At 42.4% G+C, this 25,068-nt stretch overlaps 1 protein-coding gene across 1 annotated transcript in view; it reads right to left on the bottom strand.

Moving 5' to 3' along the window:
- Positions 1-1,619: 1,619 nt before the first annotated feature.
- CDHR3 (cadherin related family member 3) overlaps positions 1,620-25,068 on the bottom strand; it is a 33,528-nt gene continuing 10,079 nt past the window's right edge. Inside the window, exons 5-19 of the mRNA XM_058805854.1 lie at positions 24,064-24,158; positions 23,855-23,959; positions 19,743-19,891; positions 18,224-18,413; positions 17,758-17,920; positions 16,212-16,311; positions 15,955-16,053; positions 15,124-15,350; positions 13,457-13,628; positions 11,634-11,878; positions 8,406-8,587; positions 7,043-7,056; positions 5,581-5,612; positions 4,496-4,544; positions 1,620-1,849 (exon numbers count right to left, since the gene is read on the bottom strand). Of these exons, the coding sequence (XP_058661837.1) occupies positions 1,620-1,849; positions 4,496-4,544; positions 5,581-5,612; positions 7,043-7,056; positions 8,406-8,587; positions 11,634-11,878; positions 13,457-13,628; positions 15,124-15,350; positions 15,955-16,053; positions 16,212-16,311; positions 17,758-17,920; positions 18,224-18,413; positions 19,743-19,891; positions 23,855-23,959; positions 24,064-24,158 (2,052 nt within the window). The remainder of the gene's footprint in view (positions 1,850-4,495; positions 4,545-5,580; positions 5,613-7,042; positions 7,057-8,405; positions 8,588-11,633; positions 11,879-13,456; positions 13,629-15,123; positions 15,351-15,954; positions 16,054-16,211; positions 16,312-17,757; positions 17,921-18,223; positions 18,414-19,742; positions 19,892-23,854; positions 23,960-24,063; positions 24,159-25,068) is intronic.

Here is a 25,068-nt window from a genome sequence, read left to right on the forward strand (position 1 = left end):
AGGTGCCAGGTGTGCATACGGATAGGTTGGTGTCAGAGTGCTAGGAAGATCAGAGTTCCAACAGCACTACCAGCTCCTGCAGAGTTTCTTTATGTCACTGGAAAACCACCTGAATAGAAACTGAATGTGCTGCATTTGCAGCTAAAAAATGCAAACAATGGTGGGTTGGAGCCCTGAATGTGTGGCTGCCCTTGTTGGTGCTGTAGGGTCAATGTTATGGCAACTGCCATGGACACAGTGAAGTGATAATGTGCTCAGGGAGTATAAATCAGTCTTTCCTGTCTGTATCATTGTGGTGTTCATTACACACTGGGTTTCCGATTGTGCAATGAAACAACATTTGACTGAAGATGATTTGTGTTTGTTAGGGAAGTTGCTCCTGAGCCAAGCCACTCCTTTGGAGCACAGCAAAGAGTTACAGCACCATGACAGCTGCTTTTGTGAAGTGTAGGATCCAGTGATTTCACTGTGGATTTCTCCATCCAGGTCCCTCATTGCATGACAAAAACAATGTATGTGAGAGACTGAATGTAATCTTCATTGACTGCCACTGCTCAACTTAAACCAAAATTTTCTTTTACCACCTGATATCAGTCCCTTGCTGTCAAAAAACCTTTTTGCAATCAGTAAAGAAAACAAGCCAAGACAAGCCATGGAGTATTAAGTCATCGTTTATAATTACTTTTCTTCAGATTAAAATAATTTTATAAAATCTTGTCAGGTTTGTTTGTTTTATATCAGGTTTTCAGACAGCGCTTACATTATACATGCTCACACTCAGAAAAGATTATTTCACCCCATGTGTTTACTGTCATTATTCTTTTGAGTATATTCCACTTGATCCTGTAAAGTATTAAATGTGCCAGAGGAAATACCAAAGGTGAAGATATTGAATGCTCTTAGTGTTACAAAAGATAAATAAGCTGAAAGTGTTGACAGCCTGAGATGCCACAAGAAGATGTGAGTTTTCTCTACTCCAGAGCTGCTTTCAAGCCATGGACTTTTCTACAGCAAGATGGGAGGGCAAGGAAGGGCTGAAATAAAATACTGAATGAAGAGAAAATATTTTTAGCTTCTACCAGCAAACATTTCTACCCTGCTGTGCTTTTCACTCACCTAGTTGCTCAGCAGGGACAGGAAACCCCATTCACATCTGTGTGTGCTGCCATTCCCAAAGGCAGGCAGAGGATGGGGCCATGCCTGCCAGAGGTGCAGACTTTTCTATGGGGAAGCTACCAGTGTCTGTAGGAGGCAGTGGGCACTGAATGCTTCTGTCCATGGCTCTGCTTTGCTTCCTCTTCTTCTCTCCTGCTCTTACATGCACCTGCCAAAGGTGCATCCAGATTCATCCTGCCTTTGGGTCGGGTTTACAGACCTTATGGCCACTTTTTGTTTTACAGTGAGAGAGAGAGAAAAGTCACATCTGATTCTTTGGCTGTTCAGATCAGGTGTCAGTGGGGAGGTGCCTTGGAGTCTCATGCACTCTGGCCTAATAGAAAAGGAGTTCATTTTGGGAGAGGAGGTCAGTTCCTGCCTTAAGGGGCTGGTGAGGATAAGCCCCCATCCTCAGACTCCTCTTTCTTCTTCTGCAATCTCAGCCCAGCTTGGCCTGGTGTTTCTCATTGCCCTGCTGAGGGCTTGGCAGCTGGTTTTGTTGCTGCAGTCAGCTCTTTCCTCTTCTCTGAAGGCTCTTTTTTGCTTGGTGCCTCTGCTCCATCCACCCCTTGGCCACTGTTTTCTGTGGCACTGGACATTTCCTGCATAGCCAGCACTGGCTGAAGGGGCTCATTGCTCCTCTTCCACCTCCGGGCCCCCGACCGTGTATTGAACTCATACACTCTGCCAGTAACTTGAAAGAACAAAAAGACAAAAGATTAAAATAATGTTTGCCTTATCAGATTAAGACATGGCAGTTCTCAGCATGGAACTGAAATGGGAAACGTGAAGCTCTTGGAATTCAGCTGAGCTGGGGAGGCAGCCCTGAGAGGGAAATCCTCATTTCTGTGGAGAGCTGGGCATCAGAGTGGCTGCTAAGAGGAGATTCTGTCACTATAAGAATTGTCTTTGCAGTTAGGAGAACAGGGATATTTAAACATTCCTACTCCAAAAGAAATCAATTTCTTATCACCCTATAAATTTATCCAAGTTCTAGCTACCAGGGGTTAACAAACACATCCATATCTGTAAGGACAAAACTTCTATCTTCAGCCATACTGAGCAAGACCATTGTGTATGTCTGTGCCTACTTTGTCATGTAGAGTTGCCTACCAGAGGTAGCAAACCCTGCTTAGGAGCACAGCATGCCACATACATCTTCCAGACCATGTCAGTTCATCTGTACTGACCCAGGATTTGGAGATCCAGTGAGTCTTGGCTGCACACATTCCTTCTCCATTTACACAAAATGCTTTCTTCCAGGCTTGCTGTCCACTTTGCCATTAGTAGAGTGAAAGTACTGTGTGTTTCATACAAGTACATTATTTTCTCATATAGATAAAATATGGTTAAATTTGTGTTGTTTAGCACACATGGCTATCTCTCATTGTCAGAAAGACTTCTGTCTCTATTCAGGTTTTATGGGTAATTTCTACTTGAACATTAAAAGCAAAATATCTTCTCCTTCAGTTCATTGCTACCTAGAGATAAGTGAAAAAAATTGCTGTGTGTCCAGTGTGACCCCCTCACAGTCTAACTCACTATATCTTGCTACGAAGAGAATCAGAAGCTATAATGGCACTTTCTGTAATCAAACAATAGAAGACAAACAAAAGACCATTAAGGCTTGGAAAGAAACAGTGGTTACGTGTTTCTAAATGTTGCAGTTTGTATCAGAATTAATGGTTTGTGACATATTAACAAAATTTGAGCAACTCAAGATGAAACTGGACCTCTTTGTATGTTATTTTTTCTGTCTGCTTACAAGTCAGACATGTTAAAGCAGCCCAGATCAGGGAACAGCTTCTGACCATCCCTCTTAATCATATTCAACAGATGATGTGCTGGGGATTATTAAATCTCATTTCCAAAGCAGCAACCCTTGATCCTCTAGGGTTTGCAATGAGTTGTGGAGAAGAGAGGGGAGGAGTGGGGAGCACACTTTTCCCTGTTGTCACCACAGAGCTGTGTTAGAGCTTAATGTTTGTGTCAGGCATGACACAAATGCTGTGGCTCTGGATGAATGTTTGGATGGGCTCAGATATCCTGGAGTCCACTATGGTCAGGTTTGTTGAGAAAGGCAGCCCCAGCTGTCCTGCAGGAAGACTGGAAAGCAGCTCTTTCAGCAGCCTAGAGACTACTCATGTTTAATATATTACAAATGCAGTTACACAGGGAAAAAAACAGGGATTTTGGAGCCCATTCCTCCAGATCTCTTTATAAATAGCAGGTGAGCTTGGACCTGGATCAAACCAGCCTTGAGCAGCCTTGTGGATGGACTTAATTGCACAGTAGGGTCCCACTTGTTTGCCCAAATTGTACTGAAGTCTCCATGCCTGGTGTTTCCCATTAGCTCAACACGTCCAACAGCTCTGAGCCAGCTAATAAAAAACACAAGTTACAGGCACTTTGGTGGAAATTGGCCAGATGAATCCAAGCCTTGAAACAAGCCTGCCTTCTTCTGGATGATTTCTAGACCTATTGTTTCAGGCTTATTTTCAGATCTATTTTATAAAAACTTATTTTGTCTGATTGTCACATTTTACCAGCCCCTCATCTCCCTGCTGGGGCTCTCAGCCATTAGGCACAGGGCTGGGCACCCTAATTCCAGGCCAAGAATCAAAGTAAGGGGCTCAGGCAGGGGCTGTGTTTCAGGGGAATGAGGTAAGCCAGATCAGTCCTCAGTAAAGTAAAAAAATTTTTCCTGTAATGAGCCCTGCTGCAGAGCAGTGGCTGTCACTCGGGGAGCTGGATGAGCTCCCCAGCAGCTCATCCTGAGGTTTGTAGCTTTCACCTTATTTTTGCTTTTCCCAGCTGGTTAATCAGATATGCCCAGAGTTCACATAATTCACATAATGTCACCAGGCGCCTGTTGCCAGCTGATGGCCTTCCCTTTTCTCCCCAACAAGCAATGCCTGAGCCTTGGATAAACAGCAGCAGCACACTGTTCCTGTAAGGGAGGAGGTTTGTGCAGGAGCCAGTAACTCACCCACCCACTTCTCCAGGGAGAAGTTCAGGAGGTGAAGGCAACACTTCTGCAGTGACATTTATCTCCTGGCCATTCTCCAGACACAAGATGGGTGAGACCATGTAGCTATGACAGCACCAGAGCAGGAGACTTGCAACATATTCCTTCTCCCCTCCCACCTTTCTATACCACATCCATGCATTCCAGTTTAGCAGAGGAATTGTGAACAGTCTGACCCTCAGATGTGTGCTTTCAAGGTCTATAAGTATATTCTAGAAATATGAAAAATCAATGTCAAGCCATATTTAAATCAACTAATCCAGTTTGTTTCCAGCCTAATATTCATATCCTCTGTTAATTGCTTTTTATTACCTGGGTCCCTGGCTTCTCCATCAAAGATAGTGTTTAGCTTTGTCATTGTCTGTGAAGAAACACAAAATGAAAAATGAAAACTGTGAATTAAATCAGAAAGAGGAGCAGTAACTTGAAAATGGTGATTTACATGGATGGAGGTGGATCTATGTGGCTTGTATATTGCATTCCTTTTGACTGTTTTTTTTAAACCAGTCCAATGGCAATACTTTGGACCATAGTCCAATGGCAACAAGAGCCATTTGTGGTATAGGGTTTCCTCACTAGATATTTAAAGGAGAATTAATAAGTTCTGACATGCTAAATGCCTCCATGTGTGTTACCACAAGATGATCTCCTCCACCCAGAGTAGGCTTGGGAATCCCCTCTCTAAAAAATGTGGAGAGAGGGAGTTCACTTATCAAAGTGCTTTGCACAGATTCACAGAATATCCTGAGTTGGGAGGGACCCACAAGGGTCATCCCAGTCCAGCTCCTGGACCTGCAAAGGATCACTCCAGGAGCCACACCATGTGCCTGAGAGCATTCTGTCTATTTACACAATTATGCAGCCTTTATGTAATTATGTCTGCGAAAAGGAAGGAGCCCTGAGGCCCAGGAGCATCTCCAGCAGTGGAAACATCCATGACATTTTGCTGCAAACAGCTATCAAGGGCAAACTCTTCACAGCCTGGGTGTGCTGGCACACCTTCCTGGTTGCACTCAGGTGGATCAGAGTTGGCTCCACAGGTCAGTGGAGTCTCAGCAGGGCACTGCTGCCATCAGTGAAGCTGGGGCACTTGTCCCACCTCTGCAGTGAGTGTCCCTGTCATTGTTGTGGGCACAGCCTGTCTGACCTCCCACGTACAGCATTTGGGCAGCAAAGGAGCCCCAGTGCAGGTGAACATCCCTCACACACTTGTTGCTTCCAAACACAGAGGCCAGCTGGGACAGTGAAGTATTTGCACTTGAGAGCAATTATTGCCTTGCCTATCATTTTTATGCTCTCTTTGGAAAACAGACACCATTCATAGAAAGGGTCCTATGGTCATATTGCATGATGGGGCTGGCAAAACTGGGGCTTCCTTTGAGGCCAGCAGTACTTACCACAGTTACTTCTTTCTTAGGCTTCTTCTTTTCTACAGAAAGGAAAATGCACATTGTTAATAATCAGAATTTTCTGATGGTGACTGTAGACACTAAAGTCAAGATTTCCTCAAAGAAATAGACATTCTTTCTACTCAAATGCTGAGACATCTTAAATGAATCTTATTTCTTTTCAAATGCTGAGTGAGAATCCACAGTTGCCAGTGACTAATCAAAAGACTAGCCTTGAAAAGTCAGTAATGAATGAATAGTAATTTTATTAAACAAATTTCCCTTTCTAAATAATATGAACAAATACAGAAATTCACCTTTGGGAATATCTGAACTAGAAATGCAGATTATTGTTTTACACAAATGCTTGTGGTTGCAAAGCTTTTGTCAAGTATCGGCTTGGAGACAAAACATGGCAGAGCTGCATTTTCAGTCAAGTAAAATTCAGATTGGAGAACAGTTTGGTTGTGTGTGAATTCACCACACTATTAGCTCATCCCACATGCAAACAAATACAGCAGCAGTGCCATGGGCATCTCAGCAGCACGGATTTGTGGATGGTACCCAACCAGTTGCTATGATTTCTTCTCACTCACTCCTTGCCAATTTGTTTAATGGCCTTTCAGTGGAGAGCTGTGCCTGGCCACAAATGGGCTTCCCAGCCAGGTGTGCAAAACGCTGAACTGCTGCAGGTGGATCTCAGCCTGAGCACTGATGGGAAACCTGTTCTGTCTGGCCCTTTCTGCCCAGCATTTGGGAACCAGTTTTTCAGAAAGAAAAAAGTGCTCACTTTTTGGAAATCAGCCAACACTGAAATGTCTCAAATTGGGCAACCAAGAGAACAGCTAATTTTGTGGGGTTTGTTAGGTCTGCATTTTTTTCCAGCTGGGAGATACTTACTGAGGAAAGGGGAATTACAAAAGCAGAGTCCTACTCAGCCCATATGGGCAGTATTTTCTAGCAGAAATGCAATGGGACTAAAAAGAACAAGACTGCTTAAAAAAACCATGCTTTTCCATGTGTGATTTATCTCCCTGCTAGGTTATGCAAACATTTTAGAAAGCAGCAATACTTCAAAATAAATCTTTATATAAGTGAAGTAATGGTGCCAAGGGAGCAAATGATCAGAGAACAGGGAATTAGAGTGGAGAGGACTCTTGAAGGTGCTATAGATGGCTGGGATTATTTTTTAACAGATAGCATATAAATTGTGTGTGAAAAATACACTCATTCTTTAGCATCTATGCCAGAGTACCAGACTACTCTGAATTTGGGTTTTGCCTAATAGTTAATAGATTTAAAGATTAAAAAGGCCATGAAATCAGGCCTCCCATAATTGGCCAGGATTATCTAATCTCAGTAACTTTCTACTGTGTCAAATTTCTATCTAGAAATTAATTTACAGATTTTACACAGGATCATAAACAAGGTCTTATTTTTAAACATTAAGATATAGAAAAGAGGCACACACCTGGAGCATTTATCCTGCAATGAAAAGAAGATTAAGAATGTAGTTAACAAATGTCATGGTTTTCTCTACCAAAAAAAAAAAAAAAATCCCTTTCACTTGGCAAGAAGGATGTGTTTCCTTGAGTTCTGAGATTAGCTTGGTTTATTTGGTTTCTGATTTTGCTTTCACAGAAAGCCTGCATCATTTAATGCTGCTCTCAAACAGGAAAACAGTCCTGAGCATTGCTCTAACACCTCTATAAGAAGGGATGCTCTTAAAATAATAAAGTCTTGTTGATGATGGCATAATGGATTTATATAATCTGGAAAAATATTTTTTCAGATATTGTAATTTTGTTCCATCCTGGGAGGAAGGTCAGTTTTCTTTGGGTCTGATGTGCTCAGAGAATGCCTTTTAAAAATATTTGAAAGGTTATAAATGTTTTTGAAAATATAGAAATTGCTCTTTGATCTGAGACCCCAGTCTCCAATAAATCATTTGCCCAATTAATAAATAATAGCAGTATCTTAGATTCATTTGTCATTTTTATCACAACCATTTAATGCTTTGCACACGTGATCTGAGCATATAGTCACAGTCATTTAGTAGCTCTTTACATTTAATGTAACTTCCAAATTGATGTCCAAATCCTGAGAATACTTGTAGAAATCCTTTTTTTTTTTTAATCCCAGCCACTTAAAGGCCTGCTTATCTTTGTTTTGTGAAGTACAAAGTCAATTTAGAGGCAGTCTGGCTCCAGCCCACTGAGAAAGGAGCCAGCAGGGAACTCTCCACTTCCCACAGTGACTCAGAGCTGGTCCCAGGTGCTTCCATGCCTTTTGCCAAGCATGAACACTTAGAGGTAAGCTTTATGGGCCAGAGCCTTGTAACTGGCTTGGTAAAACTCCAGGAAATCTGCAGAAGTTTTGCCAGAACAATGAATTTGGCATGAACACCAATATTTGCAAAGGACACTGGGATCTGTAGCTAAGAGAGAGAAAAATGCATCCAGTTACTACCTAGATGGGAGCTCCCTCGGAGAGGGGGTCACATGCAAACCAGAATATTTGTGGTCAGCTCAGTCTGGCACAGGCTCCAACTGAGCCTCATGAGCATAGCTGCCTTTAGAGGTTACAATTGCTAATTCCACTCCTTCATTCTCCTAATGTTAATGTTACTAAACTCACGAAAAAAAAATGCCAGGGACACATTTCCTTGAGTTCATATCATTACCACCCATTAATATCGCTGTGTTAGCATTTACTGCAGTGCAGCCATGCTGCTAGAAAAGATTCAAAGCAGCAACATTATCATGGCAGAAAGGCTAACTCTGTCACTGCCAGGGGGTGCTGGGGCTTGCCCAGAGTGCCATGTGGGGACTCACAGAGAGGTGCTGTGTGCCTTCCCTGCCGGGGGGCAGCAGCTACGGAGCCGTGTCAGCAGCAGGAGCCCCAGGTGGCCCAGCAGCCCCAGGAGCAGCAGCGCGCCGAGGGTGACCACAAACGGCACGTACCATGCTGATGGAGAGTACAGGTTCTCTCTTCTGGTCACAACAGTCACGCCAGGCTTTTAAAACAAGACAGAAGAGTTCCTCAGGGCTGCATGCTGACACCAGATCACCTTTTATCTGGCTGAGGCAGCCCAGCTTGGCCCAGGGCTCGGCAGATGATGGGCACAGGGAGGTGAAGGGAGGCAGGGACTCGTGCCATGCTCCTGCCTGCTGACTGCCCTGGCAGCTCCTTGAACCCCTGTCTGTGGGGCTCAGAGACCTTGGCACAGAGCCCAAGACCCCTGTGCCTCTGATTTAGCCCTTGGAAAAAACAATTACCAACCTTTAGATGAAGAATTACAAGGCACAAAAGTTTAAGTAGAATGACAGTGAATTTATCACAGGGTGAATAGGCTTTTTGAGGTTTTTAGAATGGGGGTACAGGGGGCAAGATGGAGGAATCCTGGCATGTCCAGCCTTTCTCCTTCTTCTTCTTGGCCTCCATCTGCTGTTGTGATGGTGGCACTTTTAGATTGGTTTAGAGTAGAAGCTCACTGTCTTACACAGGTGATAGGTATTGGAATGTAATTGTAAATATTGTACCTGTACTTTTTAGTATATAAAGATAACACTGCCCGGGAGGCGGGCAGAGTGCCTCTGACTGTCTTGCTGAGCAGACCTCAGCTGGACAGGAGAAAGAATTTTATAGCTAAGATACAATTAACAACCTTAGGACCAAGAATTGAAGAGCTCTGACTCCTTCTCCAAGTGCCGGGCTGGGAAAAGAGACTTTCTAATGTATCTCGGGGTCACTCTGACCAGCTGAGATTCTGAGAGTGGTGGGGTTTAAGAGTCTCAGGTTGCCTGAGAGGCTGTAAGCATGCTTACAGTGGAGGGTGGGCAAGTTCAGGGAATACAGCCATTACTGAGATACTGTTTTCTTTTTACCTAAGGCAAAACTGGAAGTAGGTCATCTTCACTGCAGTAATCATTCGGACTGCTTTGTAAGAGGAGTTGAACCCTAAGAAACTGGGTTATTGTATAAAAAGAAATGGAACTCCTTCTTTTTTACCCAGTGACTCGTTCCAGAAGGAAAAACCACACTTCCTGAGCAGTTGCAATCTCCCACATCTTCCTGAGTGTAAGGAGACACATCTAGGAGCTGGCACATCACCTGGTGTTAACAGCTCATTCATTAAGGTCCTATCATGAAACTATTCTCACACATTTCAGAAATTACTCATTCACTCTACCTAGTTCATTACCTAGTGTGGTACTATTAGTTTTGATCACCAACTGAAGTTTTTCTTTAATTTTCTGTAAGACAATTGTAATCACGCTCAGTATGAAATTGAGCAGGGTATCTATTTCTTTCCAGTTTAAGGAAAATTTTAAAATAATCTATTTAGTCTTGTCAAAAAAAGATACATGCAATCCTTAGAGAAATGCTCAAATAATATCACCACCACCACTTTCTCCTCACCTGGACTGAAGTCACAAGTGACATTTTGTAATGGGGCTTCTTTTCTACACTACCTAAACAGCTTTCCAGTTTCTGACTCATCGAGCTGAGCACTGAACACATGTAAAGAGTAGTGATGGGAGGATTTGCTGTATTGGAAGTGCTCTTCTGGAAAATAGCCTGCAAGTGGAAGATTGATATCTCTGGGGAGACAGATTTAATGCTGTGGTATGTGGTTGAGACTGTTTGTAGTTGTGGTGAAGCATGGGAAAGAAATACAGAATAAGTTTTTTCAGCTTAACTTTTCATTTCCACATCAAGTTGGGGGAGTAGAAGGCAGGGAAAAAATCATTTATTCCTTCCCAAAAGATCATTAGATAAGAATAGGGTTATTAATCAGTCTGAAAATTTGGAGCTAAGCATGTTCAGAGCAAAGCAACCAGATTTGTATGGTCTGATCTGTATGGTATGATCCTGCTGTTTGCAGGACCCTTTGGTTCTGGCTCAGTTACCAGAAGCCTCCAGAAGATCTAGACCATTTTACAGCAAAGGCCTCTTTTACCACTTCACTTGGATATTCCTGCTTTCATTCCTGCATGCAAGAGAGAAGAGGATAATGCCATCTGCAGGCAGGCAGGGAATGGATGGACAGTGGATGATGGAGGGTGGTGCAGCAAGGCAGGACTGGTACAAGGATGGAGACAGAGTGGTCTGTACCTTCAGGCTGTGTCACATCTACAGACAAGACAAAAGCAAGCTTTCTGCACATCCTGCACCAGCCTGAGGGAAATCAGCTTCAGAATTGAACTGGTAAGACAGAGCTCAGCTGGAATGGCTGTGCAGAGGAGTGAACAGGATTGCTGGGACACAGGCCCACATCTCCACAGGATGTGCAAGGTTAGATCCACCTGGGCTGCCGAAAGTTGTGCAGGCTTACTCAGCTCAGCCATGGACCATCACATGGGCGTGGAGCTCAGGAAAGACCCATCCCACCCCTCTGGATTTGCTGTCTGAAATCTGCTGAAACTGCAGCAACACACTGAGCTGTGCAAAACTGATTCATTTCCTGACATGCTGCTCCAAGTTTTACACGACAGTGATCTCAGGTCTGGAAAAGGGACGCTTTTAAATGATGAGGATTTGTTGTTGTTGTTGCTGTTGTTGTCTGTTTCAACTCTGATAGCCACAGATTAATGTGCTCCAATGATAAAAAAGCACAGAAAACTGCAAGGCAGATGGGGGAGTGAATAGTTATGAATAAAAAAAGAAGTAGTGCAAAATGCATGAGGTAATTTTAAGGTTCCAGGCAAAGGTTAATCCCTGCTCTTTTCTTATTAATAAAGCTGCCAAAATCTTTAACTTTCCAGTTGTATGGTAATGGCAGCATGCCTGGTCCTTTGGCTTCCTGCCCTTTTTGTTTTAGAAACTGAAATACAAAACACATGTTATGACTCTGTACCTGGGACTAATCCTTCATGACACTAAGCACATGAACCACCTCTGGCTTCACCATAAGAGCAAAAGGCTCAGAACCTCCCAGGACTAGATGCACTCCAGGGTTTTGCTTTCCTTTTTCATACATCTACCCTCTTCTCCTTACTCCTGTGGAGATTACTCCCTAAAAGAAATGCAGAACTGGACATAAGCTTTAGTGAACTTACCGTAGTGGTTGTGACAGTAGTTGGGTTTGGGATAACTCTGATGCTTAAGGTCACTGTTCCAGTTTTAGTTAAGTGTGTAGTTTTGTCCCTGGCAGATACTAAACTGTCATCTGTTATGTGGACACGCAGACTGTAAATCCATTTTGTATCAAGTCCACTCTCATAGTCAAACCTTGATGTAAGAATCAGACGAGATGTGTTGGAGCCAGCACTTGGTGAAAAAGTGAAATGACTGTTCTCATTGCCTGCAAAAAGGTAACACCAAAATGCAAAAAAAAAAAAATTACTTTAATCCCACATTAAAGTAAATGTGTGTAACAAGTGGTGAAGTGTGGTGAAATGTCAATGACAGGAAGGGCTCCTTGATCTTCCTTGTACCACATAAAATAATTTAAACCAGCACAGTCACAAAAGCATTACAATCTGGAATGAGACCTGCTATGGGGACGTAGCAGAGAGGAGGCTGTGGAAACACTTCAGAGCCACAGGGCACACAAGAGGTCACCTGAATGACCTGAACTTACAACCAGGGTAGCACCCAACAACACCCAGCTGGGGTGAGGACCCTGCCCTGTGGCAGAGCTCATTCCAATACTGGGGTGCCCCTGGAGTGCTGCTCCAGCCCCTCTCCAAGGATTCTCCATCTGCCCAGAGGCAGTGGCCTTTGAAGAGAGTTAATGGCTCAGTAACACTAATTCCCTGCAGTGCTTTGTCAGCACCATGGGGCAGGGAGGAGAGTTCAGAAATGCTGGCCCCCACCCTTTGCTTTCTGTCCATTGTAGCTGGAGAGCTGCTCATGGCCCAGGCTGCAGGCAGACCAGCTCCAGCGGTTAGGATATGGACAGACCACATATACGGGAAATCAGAGCCCTGAAAAGGCACCAAATGTGCTTTGGTTTTGCTCTTGCAGCCCCACAGAGATGAAGAGTTGACATGTCCTTGAAGGCCATGCCTGTTTTATAGCACAAAAAGGGCCATGAGCTGCTCTGTGACTCAGAGGCCAATGCATGACACAGCTCAGGTCTGTACCACCAAGACTGGGCCCATGATCAGACACTGATTTACTAACACAGCCGTGCCATTTGTATGGAATCGTGTGTCAATACCATGTCTGCAGAGCTCCTTCTGTGGCATCAAGGGACTGCAGTAAGACAGAGATTCCCTCTTTTGATGTTCACAGCTCTTTTACTGGCCCCTGGACAATCTGCTCCTTCCTTCACAGCAATCACCTCAGCAACAAAAGAAGGAATTGCCCCAAGAGAGCGTTTCCATTTTTGTGAAGCTGAGTGTCATCCCACACCACTGCAGTTCTCCAAGTGGATGCAGCTGATCACTTGGTTCAAAGAAGGATTTTTAAAAAGAGGGTTTATTGCCTACAGCATGGACCTATGATATGCAGGTTGGAGCAGTTGTTTTGAACAGTGCACCACCATCTATGTGATGGTGAGATATGCAGAAATACAGAACTTTCCATCATTTCTCAAGATTTACTCAGCTCTAATGGAAGGGAAATTTGACACTGCACACCTTTCCAGCTCATTCTTCTGAAGTTCTTGTCAAATGAGTAATTAATAGCCTATTAATTAATATGGCAGGCAATGCAGCCTTGCAAGGGAGTGGTTCTAGCTGCTAGCACCTGTAGCACCAGTAACCAGCTTGTGGAGAGGATCAGTGTAATGATGTGCAGAACTTGTGGATCACAGCTAGCTCACCATGAAATTAGCACACAAACTATGTTAGATATTTGTTTATAAATACAAGTGAACTGTTAGCATTTGGTATTTTTTCCCACTGTTCCCAGCTCGCCCACTGTGACACAGTACCTTCATTAATGAAGTAACGGAAAGACCTGGGATCGGAATCACGATCTTGACATTCAATCCTGAAGCCATTAACATTGGTCCCAACAGCTAAATCGACTGGGATTTGAAGTGAGAAGAAATTGGGTGAACAAACTGGTTCTTCATCATTTACTTCCAAAACATTCACAGTTACCTGGAAGAAAAGAGCAATAGCAAGCTGAAGCTGCTTCAGTGTGCCAGGACAGATTTTGCTAATTTCAGAAACTATTTGCTTTTGCCCATTTTGTTCTTTTGATGAACAACAGTTGAAGAGCACTGAAGTCCCCTTCCAGCCTAGCTCCTGCCAGAAAATGTCTGTGATCATTTGTCCTTCAATTCTTCTTGTGATCAGCATTTCTTCTGGAACAGGTTCCATAAGCGGAGCCATCTTCCAAAAGTGAAGGCTTTTCAAGCTGGTATGTCTCTTTGAGCAATCTGAATTGTGTTATAGTGAAAATGAGAAATAATAATAGTACCACAGAATCATTAAACTCCCTTCCAAAACTCTCAGTTTACTTCACAATCATTAGTTATGCTTCTTAGCATATTTAATAACCATTTAGAGTATGATCCATGGAAGGAAAAGTGTTTATAGACTGTTCCCAGTGAGAGAGAAATGCTGGTAATGGCCTCCTGCATGGGTAGGAGCACCCTGAGTAGAACCAGATGTGTTTATGTCACCTGGGATTAGTTAGCTAAAAGAAAAAGGTTACCCTTCCCAAAGTTCTTCTTTCTAATGTCAGTTTGTCAGACAACAAACAAGCTTGACATTGGTAAAAGCTTCTGATGCTGTTTTCATTAATTGTCATCTTAAAACATTGTAGATGATAAAGAGATTAAATGCCTCCTCGATAGCAGCTCTATGGGTGGTGCTTGGCTGGAATGAAAAGCAAGCCTAGTACCTGCGTCACCCCCAAGAGATGTGTAAAAATCAAATGTAAAGCAGTCATGAGGGAGAAAGTGTGAAAAGAAGTCAAAAGGAGCCTGTCTGTGAGGGACACTGGGATTCCTTGAAAAAAGTTACTGTAAAATACCTTTGTGGATATAGCATCTATGCTTTTTCTTCTGAATAAAATAGGTCTGGGCAGAAAAACTAAGACCAACCCTGCTATTCAAGCCATATCCTCTCTGTACCACTCCATGAAAACAGCTCTGCAACACAATTCTCACATTACTTTGGACACTTTGCAGGGAAAGAAATGACAAACAAAATCAAAAGTATGTTTGAGGGCCAAGGGACACTACAGAGACTCCAAAAAGAGTTTACCACTAAGCATGGCTACAATTAAATTGTGTTACCTGGCTTCAAGACCCTGTCCTTTTTCTATTTTCTAGTACCTCTGTAGCCATAAAGAATAACTTAAATTGTCTAGGGCACAGAAAACAACTTCACTGTCCAGGTAAAATAAGAAAAAGAAGTCTGAGAAGTGAACGCCACAGTCAAAAATATTGAAATATTATTTTATCCTTTTTGTGAGAAATAAACCAAGACTGAGTAAACAACATCTCTTTCATCTGAGTAATATATAATTGGGCAGGGTTGCACTTGCCTTTCACAGAAAGTGCTTTGCCCAGTGTCTTACTGTTCTTGCTAGGAAGAAGAGAGAAAGATGTAGGTAAAGGTGAAGTAGTAGAGTGGATTTACTCACTGATGCTGTTGTAGACTTCTGTTGGTCTGAGGCCTGTACTGTGAAAATATGTTTCTGAGTTGTTTCATAGTCTAACCTAGCTAAAATCCTCACATCTCCTTTCGTTGGGCTGATCCAGAAGATATTTGTGTAATCCCTGGTGCCAGCTCCAGCTACAATGGAGTAAGTGATGACACTGGGTGGCCAGTCCTTGTCTGTGGCATGCACTCTTCCAATGCTGGATCCAACTTAGAGACAAAAACCCCCATATTCATTAACATTTAAAGTAATACAAGGCACAGATGAAATTGAACTAAAGATTTGGTTAGAGTTTTTCACCCAAGAAAAATAAAGCAATGGTATGATAAGCACCATTTGCCTGTGGTGTGCTATGGCTCCCCTGTACACGGGCTGCTAACAAAAAATGCCAAAACACAGGAATGTATAGGGAACCTCAGCAGAAGTGCTGCATGGCTGGGCCAAGGGAGTCCTCACTCATCTGTGTCAGTCTGTAAAGGTTTCTGTGCACCACCACAGTCCCTCCAAAAGGCTAATTTAGCACGAGCAGAAAGACAGTCTAAAACAAGACATCTGAGTTCAGTTCCTGGCACTGCCACAGATTTCTTGTGAAATTGCTGAATTTGTCTCTGTCTCAGCTTCCATCTGTACAATTGGAGTTTTTGCCAGTTTAGTCTATTTAAGGGTAGTAGGTGGTTGCATGGTGGAGACCCTATTTGAACTGGAACTTTGAGCCATTTGCCTCATCTACATATATGAAAATTCATTTGGAGCAAAAAGGCATTTAACAACATGGCAACATTGTTTCTATCATTTAGGTGCTACTTACTGTACCTTTAGTAATTTCTGAAACACTAAATACATAAGATAAATTATGGAAGACTGGAAAAAATTCATTCACTGGCTTTATCCTGATGTAAATGTAGATGATATCTGGAAATATAACAGAAGATTAAATCAGAAGATTAAATCATAGTTAAGTATGGCTGTGAAGTTTTCTCATGCATATATTCAAAATACATATGGTATTCCTCTCTCCATGATGTTACAGCACAGAAAACTATCAAAAGAAATGTAAAAGGGATACTTGCTTGAGTAGTTAGGATGGGCAATATCTTGCACCCTGACAGTCAAAGTATAAACTTCAACTCCTGGATTAGCTGGGTTTTCTAGATCAATAGTTCCAGTCATCTAAATAGAAAGGAACATAATCATATTTATATCTCCATACATTAAGTCACAGTACACATGATGACAATTATTCTTTTCAGCATTCTCTAAGTATGATTTGCCTCTTGGGTATATAGAACTGTTCTATAGGAATAACACAGACTAATAGTCAATTCCAGAATTGAATTCCAGGCTTTTTCCACATGCTCACATTTCTGCCAACAAAATTTCTTCCCCTTTAGAGCAGGAAGTTTAATAATTTGGATGATAAGGTCTTGGCCTTTTGCCTAGTCAATGCAAAGCTTGTGTAATGAGCTGGCTGGTTATGCTGCCCTTTCTTGGCTCAACAAGGATCTGCAATTGCTAACAGTGATAGCTTGAGCTATCACCTGAGCTCATGCCTGCAGACACTAAAAAAAGGTATCAGGTCTAGCCATGAGTGTTTTCTCAGGAACCAAGTTGTTACTAAATGGTGGCTCACAGAGATTTAAATCCTAATCTTCTGAGCTCTCTATCTTGCTGTGGAAGCCTCATAAACTTTGGGGCAGTGGGTCTAGCACAGAGGCATCCCCTGCTGGCTGTATCTTCAGGGAGGTTCCTGGAGGAACAGGTTGCTTGGCGCAGTCTGTTACATTGCACATACACAGGGATCAAAGGCTTGACAACAATCTTATCCTGTGCAGGAAGGAAAATGCTTTTTATGTTGGCAGATGAAGCAGCTAAGAGCGTTCTTATTGACAAGGAAACCTCAGTTCTAAAATTAAAGTAAACCATACAAAATCATTTTACTGCTCCTGTAGCACTCTTGACTTTTAGACAGAATGCCTATTTTCTGTTGTTTCCTTTTTTCTGCAGTTGCCCACGGGGGTTTTTTAAAGCAAAAAAACAACCACCATTGCACATGTCCCAGAACTGGTGGGGTTCTGGCCAATGCCAGCTTGCCAGCAGCTATCAGCATAAGGAATCCATATTTTGACATGCAAAATCACAGAAGTGCAAATCCCACCACACTTCTGTGAAAATTTGCCACTCAAAGTGATCTTACGATTCTGACCAGTTACTGAGCGTGAGATTTCTCAAGTATTTAAATTCTTCATGCTGAATAGCAAGGATCTGTCATGAGTAAATGGGTATGAAATGGCATCAAATTTCTCTGTTTATCCATATCAAAGTTGGTGCTTCACACTCCCTAAAAAAGAATTTTTTTTTTAATCATATCTAGCACATTTATTTAAAACTGAAGAAAACACTCTGTTCACTAAATTCTGTAGAATCCTTAGAAAGCATCCTATCTAGGGGTATATAGTTCACAACCAGTCAAAACAGTCATTCTCCACATCACACCTACTGTGAAATGGATTACAGTAATTTTTTTTCTTGTACAATAAATTTAAAAAATCCCTTTTAATATTTCATAAGTTGACTTCTCTAATGGGGTAATCTAACATAAAGACACAAATGACTGACCGCAAGTCTTCCAGTGGACTCCAGAGTAAAGTTATTGCTTCCAAAACCAGATAATCCAGTGAAAATAAATTGGTTGTTTGATGGATCAGCATCAATATCTTTACAGTAATTTCTAAGATCAACATGAAATGTCCCAGGAGCAGTATTTTCATTTGCTTCTTTCCTGTTTAAAACAAACACATTTCCCGTCAAAGCAGCTCATGTTTCTGCTTTTGAACTCTTCATATATCACAGGCCGAAACATTGATTTACTTTTTAAATTAAATGCTAGATCTAAATATGCAACCATGGAGGAAGCAGCCCAGACAGTGACCCATGCATTGTGATGGACAGCAGCCCTGTACAATGGGCAGGCTGGTGACAAATGTCCACTGGAGCCTCCAGCTGTGGGTCTGGGGCTGTGCCCTCGTCTGCACACAGGCCGGGGGCAGCAAGGCAGCCCCAAGGCCAGGAACAGACTCCATACCTGAAGGCAGAAGGGTTGCATTCTGGGGGGTTGTCATTGACGTCCTCAATAACAATGGTGATCTCCATCTCTCTGGCATGGCCGCTGCTGGGGCTGTCCTCCGCCCGCACCACCAGGGAGATGTTGGGATGGAGCTGCAGCGGAAGCGCATCCCGGTCGATCCTCCCGGCCACCTGCAACTCTCCAGTCGCTGCCAGAGCAGCCAGGAGTCAGACATTCACCATGGGGGGAAGCAACAAACAGTCATGGTGTACATGCAGGAGGGCAGGGCAGCTCAACAGAAAGGTAGCAGAATAAAAACAAGCCTTCTGTTCTGTGCAAATCATGGCGGGTTTAGTTACTTTTTTAAGTGATGCAAAATGGTTCTGAACATTCTGGGTAAGATAAATGGCTAGATACCATTGCTGAAAAATACACCTAGGAGGCATCAGCAGAGGGTTTGTGAAGCATTTAGGTCTCCCTTGCTCTCAAGCTTCTAGTGCAAGCCAGAGTTGAGTGCATTCACAGAATACCAAGGACAACAAGCTGCTAATGCCTGTGCTGTCCTGGCTCCCTAGCTAGTGAAACAGCTTCTCTTTCCACTGGTATCATTCAAGCATCTGTCAGCACGTCCAAATCTACTCACAGATCAACAGAGCTGTGACAGACTGTGCCAAGTGCCCCGGTCAGCCACTCACTTAATACTTTTTTTCACTTCTGTTAGCCTCTGTCAAAAATAGAAGATTTTTATGGTACAGTACTATTCCCAAAGCACAAAGGAGTTAAAAGAACAGTGCACACATCCTCTTCATTTTGGAGTTTAATGAGGAGGAAGGTGGCAACACAAGGCCAAAGGGCATAGGGAATCCAAAGCATTTATGGATCATCCTGATCCCCCACAGCACTGTGTTGTGTGGCACTTCTTACAACTGTGATAAACAGATCCAAAGCAATAGCAGACAAGGAGCAAAGCTGTCACTGAATGCCAGCCCTGGAGGAAAAAACCCTGGGGAACGGATGTACAGAGCCCAGAGAGCATGAAGAAGATGGAATCACCATGAGAAAGAGACTCCTTTGGATGGTCTTGTCTGAGGAGGCTCATGAATGGAACAATGAACTTGAGGTGTAGATTTGCTGTGCAGCTCAGTGCTAGAGAGGATTTCAGACAGGAGGGAGGACATCAGAGTCTAACTACCTACAGACATTTCAGGAACCCCAGAAGGGTCACTGCAGTCTTCAAAGATTAAAAATAAATCAGCAATCTTACTTCCACCCAAGGAACCATCATCCTCCAGCCACAAGTTAGTATTTGTCAAGAAGTCACCCTTGGTCTACTTTCTTCAAGGTAGCTTATCAAGTCTTGGTCAGCTGACCAAAGAATTGCACTTTCTTATAAGGGACTGAGCATTCCTTATTGCTATAGGGAGCCACTTAATAAAATAAGTCTATTTAAAACTAAGGTAAAAATAATTTCTCCGATGGACAGTCTTTTTTTATTTTATTTTTCAGATGTCAGAAGAAACATTTTTGTTTGTCTGACCTGAATTTATGGAAAAACGTCTGTCAGATGACTGGATGCTGTAGAAAAGTCTGCTGGGAGAATCTCCATCATCAGGATCTCTAGCTGTCATATTGGCAACACTGGTGCCTGGGCTTTGCTCCTCTGGAATCCGGTATATTCTTTGTTTTCTACAAGATAAAATTCAGCAAAGCACGCATCTTTTTTGTAAGGGCAGCTGATTACAGACTTAGCTGAGAAGCCAAGTGTAGCAGCAGAGCCATGGCTGGGCTGCTGAGCTCAGAGATGGCTATTTGCATGTCTGGATAAATATCCATCCATGGGTTCTGCCAGATGGACATGCAGCAGTAGCTGAACTGGCATGTGGTCATGGCACAGCCACACAAGTAAGTATTCTTCCTCTGCAACTTTTCCACAGTAAAAGCAATTTGACTTTCACAGGACCATGGAAGCTGCACAGGTAGGAGGCCAGTAAGTCATGTCATCCATCTCCCTAAAGAGCCACCAGCTCAAAGAGCCATTTCCTTTAATTCCCTCATTTTGCAAGAGAAAAGCAACTATTACAAGTAATGTAGTTAATCATCTTTTGGAATGAGTGCCGGAGCCTTCTGGGGGGCAACAGTATTACAGAAAAACTGAATTGTTGCTGCAGTAGGCCAAGGCAGGAAGGAGTACTCTTCTGGGTGCCTAACAGATGAACATGCCTCAAACTCCCAGCAGCATCTGTCAGTCTGATGCATTTTACACTGGGAAAATGGTTCTCTACTAGTGCTGGTTGGTATGACAGAGCTCTCAAATTTCCCATGAACTGAGTTTTATTGGTCAAATATGGCCTGGCAGGCAATTGTGCAGGATTGCTTACAGTAGTGGCAGTTTGATGTTCATATGGGTACTCAGGTGGACAATTTCAGTACTTGTACCACATGTGAAAATAGGCATGGGCCAGGACAAAAATGGTGCAAGGAATTTCAGATGACTGATTGATATTACTGAAGCACAGACGAACTCACATGCATCTCCTAATTCTAGAACTCAAAGGGAGTTGAAGGTCCTCAAGAGTTCAAAAAACATTAGAAGTGTGTTTCAAGACTAAATACTTCTTACACTTTTAAAACATGCTATGCTACCACTTAGGTAATTGCCTGCTCTGTAGTTCCCAGCACAGGAAGACATGAGTCCTTTGCTGTTCTCTGAAGACACACATCATGGAGCACTCAGCAATTGGAGCAGAGAATTGCATAGACAGAACAGAAGATCCCATGTCTCAAGATCTCCACTCACAATTTTAAAAATGGTTATGGAGACATGCTGTCTTCAACTGTTCTGTCAGTTCATATGAAAAGAGGCAAGCATACAGGAGAGAAATCACAGAGGGTTATCCCAGTAAAAACACCTGACTTACAGCCAGAAGAAAACAAGGAGGTTATGAAGCCTACTGTGTCAGTTATTTATGAAGTTTCTGGTCTTGGCATTGAGTCCCTTCCTTCCTTGTTCTCCTGCTGCTTCCAGAGTCACACAGAAGGAAACAGATCCCACTCACTCCCACAGCTCTAAGTGGTGTTGGCCCAAGGCAGGAAACTCCCCAGGCCCACTGGGACCCCAACTCCAACCTCTCTGTGAACAGCAAACTCACCCCAGCTCCACCCTCACAGCTCTACAAACCCTTCTGCACCCTGGTTGTTATCCCATCCCCACTAGATATTTTGGGAAGAAATGGGGCATTACTGGGCACACCCCCATAGCACAAAGCACCAGTACAGCTGGGGAGGAGCTGGGGCCACTTCCTACACAGCTGTGTCTGGCATGTGTCCTGCTGTCCATCTGTCTGCCACCTGCCGTGGCTTTGTACAGGATGGCTCTAGCAGATCTTTTAGTCGCTGCCATGTAATTGCAAAGGAAGCATATGCTTGTTTTCTTGTCTTCTCCTTTGTTTTCCTGACTCCACAAGTTTTCCACTGATTTTAACAGCAACAATTTCAAAAGGATGAATGTCAATGTAGTGTTGTGAACACCAAAACCAGATGTGCTTGCAAATACTATGGGAACAATTAAAAAGACTCTTTGAAACTCTGTTATTGACAGCTATGATTGGGGTAAAATAAAGGAGGTTTGCTAACTCCTCGAGTTTCCCCAGCTCTTACCCAGCACTGATTATTACTATGTCAGGCAGTACTCAGCCCCAGCATGCAGCTCTCATTGTAGCAGGGGACAGACCATACATGGGCATATTAAGGATAGATCATCAAGTGCAATTTAATCTAAAGTTCTTTACAAACTGAGCTGCTATTTTTGATCTGTAGTGCCAATCTAAAAGGGAGAAGATTCAAACCAATACCAGACTCTTTTTGTGCTACAAGTCTTAGATGTTACAGATTCTCAAGTCACTGCAGTTTTCACTAATTCAAACAAGTGGATAAACATTTAAAAGAGCTCTTTTAGCATTCCAGACACAAGGATCAATACACAAAAATGGCAACATTAGGAGGGAATAATCAGTCTAGAACACAATGTGCAGACATTGGCACTGGGAAGAAGATTCCTTATGATGCCTTAAGTTTCAGCTTTCATATTTTCCAGATACTGCATTAGTATATAACTCTGAACTTCATATAAAGTGTTAGCAAGTTCTCTTCACAGTTCAATTAGACAAAACAATCCTTCTTCAGCTTGAGAACTAAGGACACCATTGCAGCTTCATGCCCCAAAAGGATAAAAAAACAGGGAACTGGGGAGAGCAATCTGGGAGGATGGGACTTCATAACCTGAAGGTGTAATTGGACAATGAACCCCAATATGTAAATGAAATGAAACCCCTAAAAGTGTGAAAACTCATGATCAGTTGTCCATCTTGGGTGTAGCCTTGGCTGAGCTCTTGTACTGCCCAAGGTGTATCCTCTGAAGGCCTTTTAATGAATATCCACTTTATTCCTTTAACTCTGCCTAGTCTCTGTTCTAGGCAGCCTCCCAAGGCATCACTCCTGCTTGCAGAAGTACAGTAACATGGAATGAGTTATTAATGTTGTTTATTGCAGACATGAGGTTCAAGTATTAAGTAGGTAGCAAAAAAATATAAAATCAACAGCAACAGCAACAACAATTCATGACTATTTCTAAAGTTTAATTCTTTTGTTTCTTCAGATTCTTCACCCCTTTGTCCACCAAGGTCCAGATCATTGGCCTCAGCCCAGGAACCATGCCTTGCTCTGGGTCGAGACAATACCCAGAAGATTGTTCCAAACAAGTGGCTGGAACCTCCTGGCATGATGGCCCCAGGTGCTATCCTGTCTCCACTGTTGCAGAGGTGGCAGGAGAAGAACCATCATAAATATTCTCAGCAGGGACCTTGTAGAGTCTCACAACCAGGAGACACAATGACAGTGCCTTGAATCCCATCAGTGTCTCGTGCAAGTGACATGGATAAATCAACAATAGTCAGATCAGCTGTAGTAATTGTCAAGCTCCTGCTTCAGAAACAACCATCCATTGTGCTTTCCAGAGCAAAACAGCCTGCTTGTAGCACATGCATATTTGTTCCCATTTTTCTAAATTCTTAATATATCCTGACTCCATTAACCTTCAAAAGCTATTTCTGACTTGTGTGTTATGACACAATTTCCTGCTTATGACACAGTAAGAGACAACAATGTTTCAAAGATCACCAGGATTGTTTACAAGTGTGTCTGGGAAGAGAAGACTGATCAAAAGGGAGACCTTTTTATGTCTAGACGTTTCTGCATGAATAAACACAATTATGGTGAAATGCCCACCTGCATAAGGAGAGAACCCTATATGATTGTATTCACACCGGGTGAATTAACCTCCTTGTCTGAACTTGTCCATGAATCTTTGCATAGCTTTAACCTCTGTAAATGCTAACAAGTAAAACAAGCTTGTTTGGCTGTTCTTAGTGTAAAGACAGAGCCTGGAAAACTTTCAACTATTAAGAATACAAATAAGAATAAATGAGTGACATCAGGACAAAGCTGTCCAGTATAAGAATAGGAATTATAGCAAAACTAAAATACTTTTTTCAGTCATATTTTGTTGTCATATGTTAAACCCTCCCACTGGTGCCAAAGCAGTAAACCTGAGAAAACACCTCATTTTGAGAGCAATGGAAAATTTTTACTCACGTGGTAAAGTAAGGCCTTTCATCATCGATGTTAATTATATTTATATTCACTGTTCTAGTTGAGTTGAGTCCATCTGGATCTGTCACTGTTATATTTAAGAAGTAACTGTTAAATAAGAAAAACAGAACAAGAATCATTCTGTGTATGTCAGAAAACATTTCTCTGGATACTATAAGCTAATAGGCCATGGGAATAAAATACATTCTCACCTATGTGGATCTTTCTCATAATCAAATTCTTTTGTGGAAAAAATGGCTCCACTTTCACTGATTGAGAATGGTGCTGTTGCAGGGAGCAGTGAATACTGAAATGAAGAGAACAAGAAATTAGTCTTTTTATCTTTAAACATCTCTCCATTCATTCCTATCATTGTAAAACAGGGAAAGTTAGGGAGGGTCAAGCACCACAAAAACAACCTGCAAAAGCCTCTGAGCAGATCTGCCCAAGGGTGTAACAGCATTTCTTTATTTGCAGCTTCCTATGCCTCAGAGGTGTCAGGGGTTAGAGGGCACATGGAACTCCCTGCCATTGCTTTCACACACAAAGCAGAGCTAAACCCCCACAGCGCTGCCTCCCTCCTCACCAGCTCAGCTTCACTGGGCAAAGGCTGAGCACAGACTTCAAGCTAATTGCTTTAATGAATAACACTAAACATTGAAGCAGCATCTTCAGGTTCAGTTCTTGAATGTACTGTATTTTATAAAGCCAAACTAAAGAAAGCAAATTCTTAGCTAAATGCACTTACTTTCCTCCAGCTACCAATGTATCTTTCTCCACAAGTTTTTCTAAATACCAAGAGTATTTTCAGATCAGCCAACACATTTTCATAACTGAAGGTAGGTGGCAGTTTGTCCTGGGATTGTCCAAAACCTGATATTCATTTGCCTTGTGATTTCCCTACTGTCTCATTTAAGAGAATTTAAATTGTGATACAGAAGGTTAAAATTTTTACTTACTTTTAGTCACTCTCATCTACAAGAAACATTTTGTAAGCCTTTTTTAAATTTTAAATTCACAATTTTTACTGTGTCTCTGATTAACTATATCAAATTCTGCCTTCAATATCCCTTAATTTTGGAAGGCTGAGAATTTAAAATATAGTTCATGTCCAAGCATTAAGGCTGCTTTTTCTTAGTTTAGTACTGAAAATGCTTCTTTTTTTCCAGATTAAAACTTTTCCTGTGTTTCTGATAAGGAAGGAAGTTGTTGAAAGA

This window comes from Ammospiza caudacuta, chromosome 5 (assembly GCF_027887145.1).
Source record: "Ammospiza caudacuta isolate bAmmCau1 chromosome 5, bAmmCau1.pri, whole genome shotgun sequence".
Lineage (NCBI taxonomy): Eukaryota > Metazoa > Chordata > Aves > Passeriformes > Passerellidae > Ammospiza > Ammospiza caudacuta.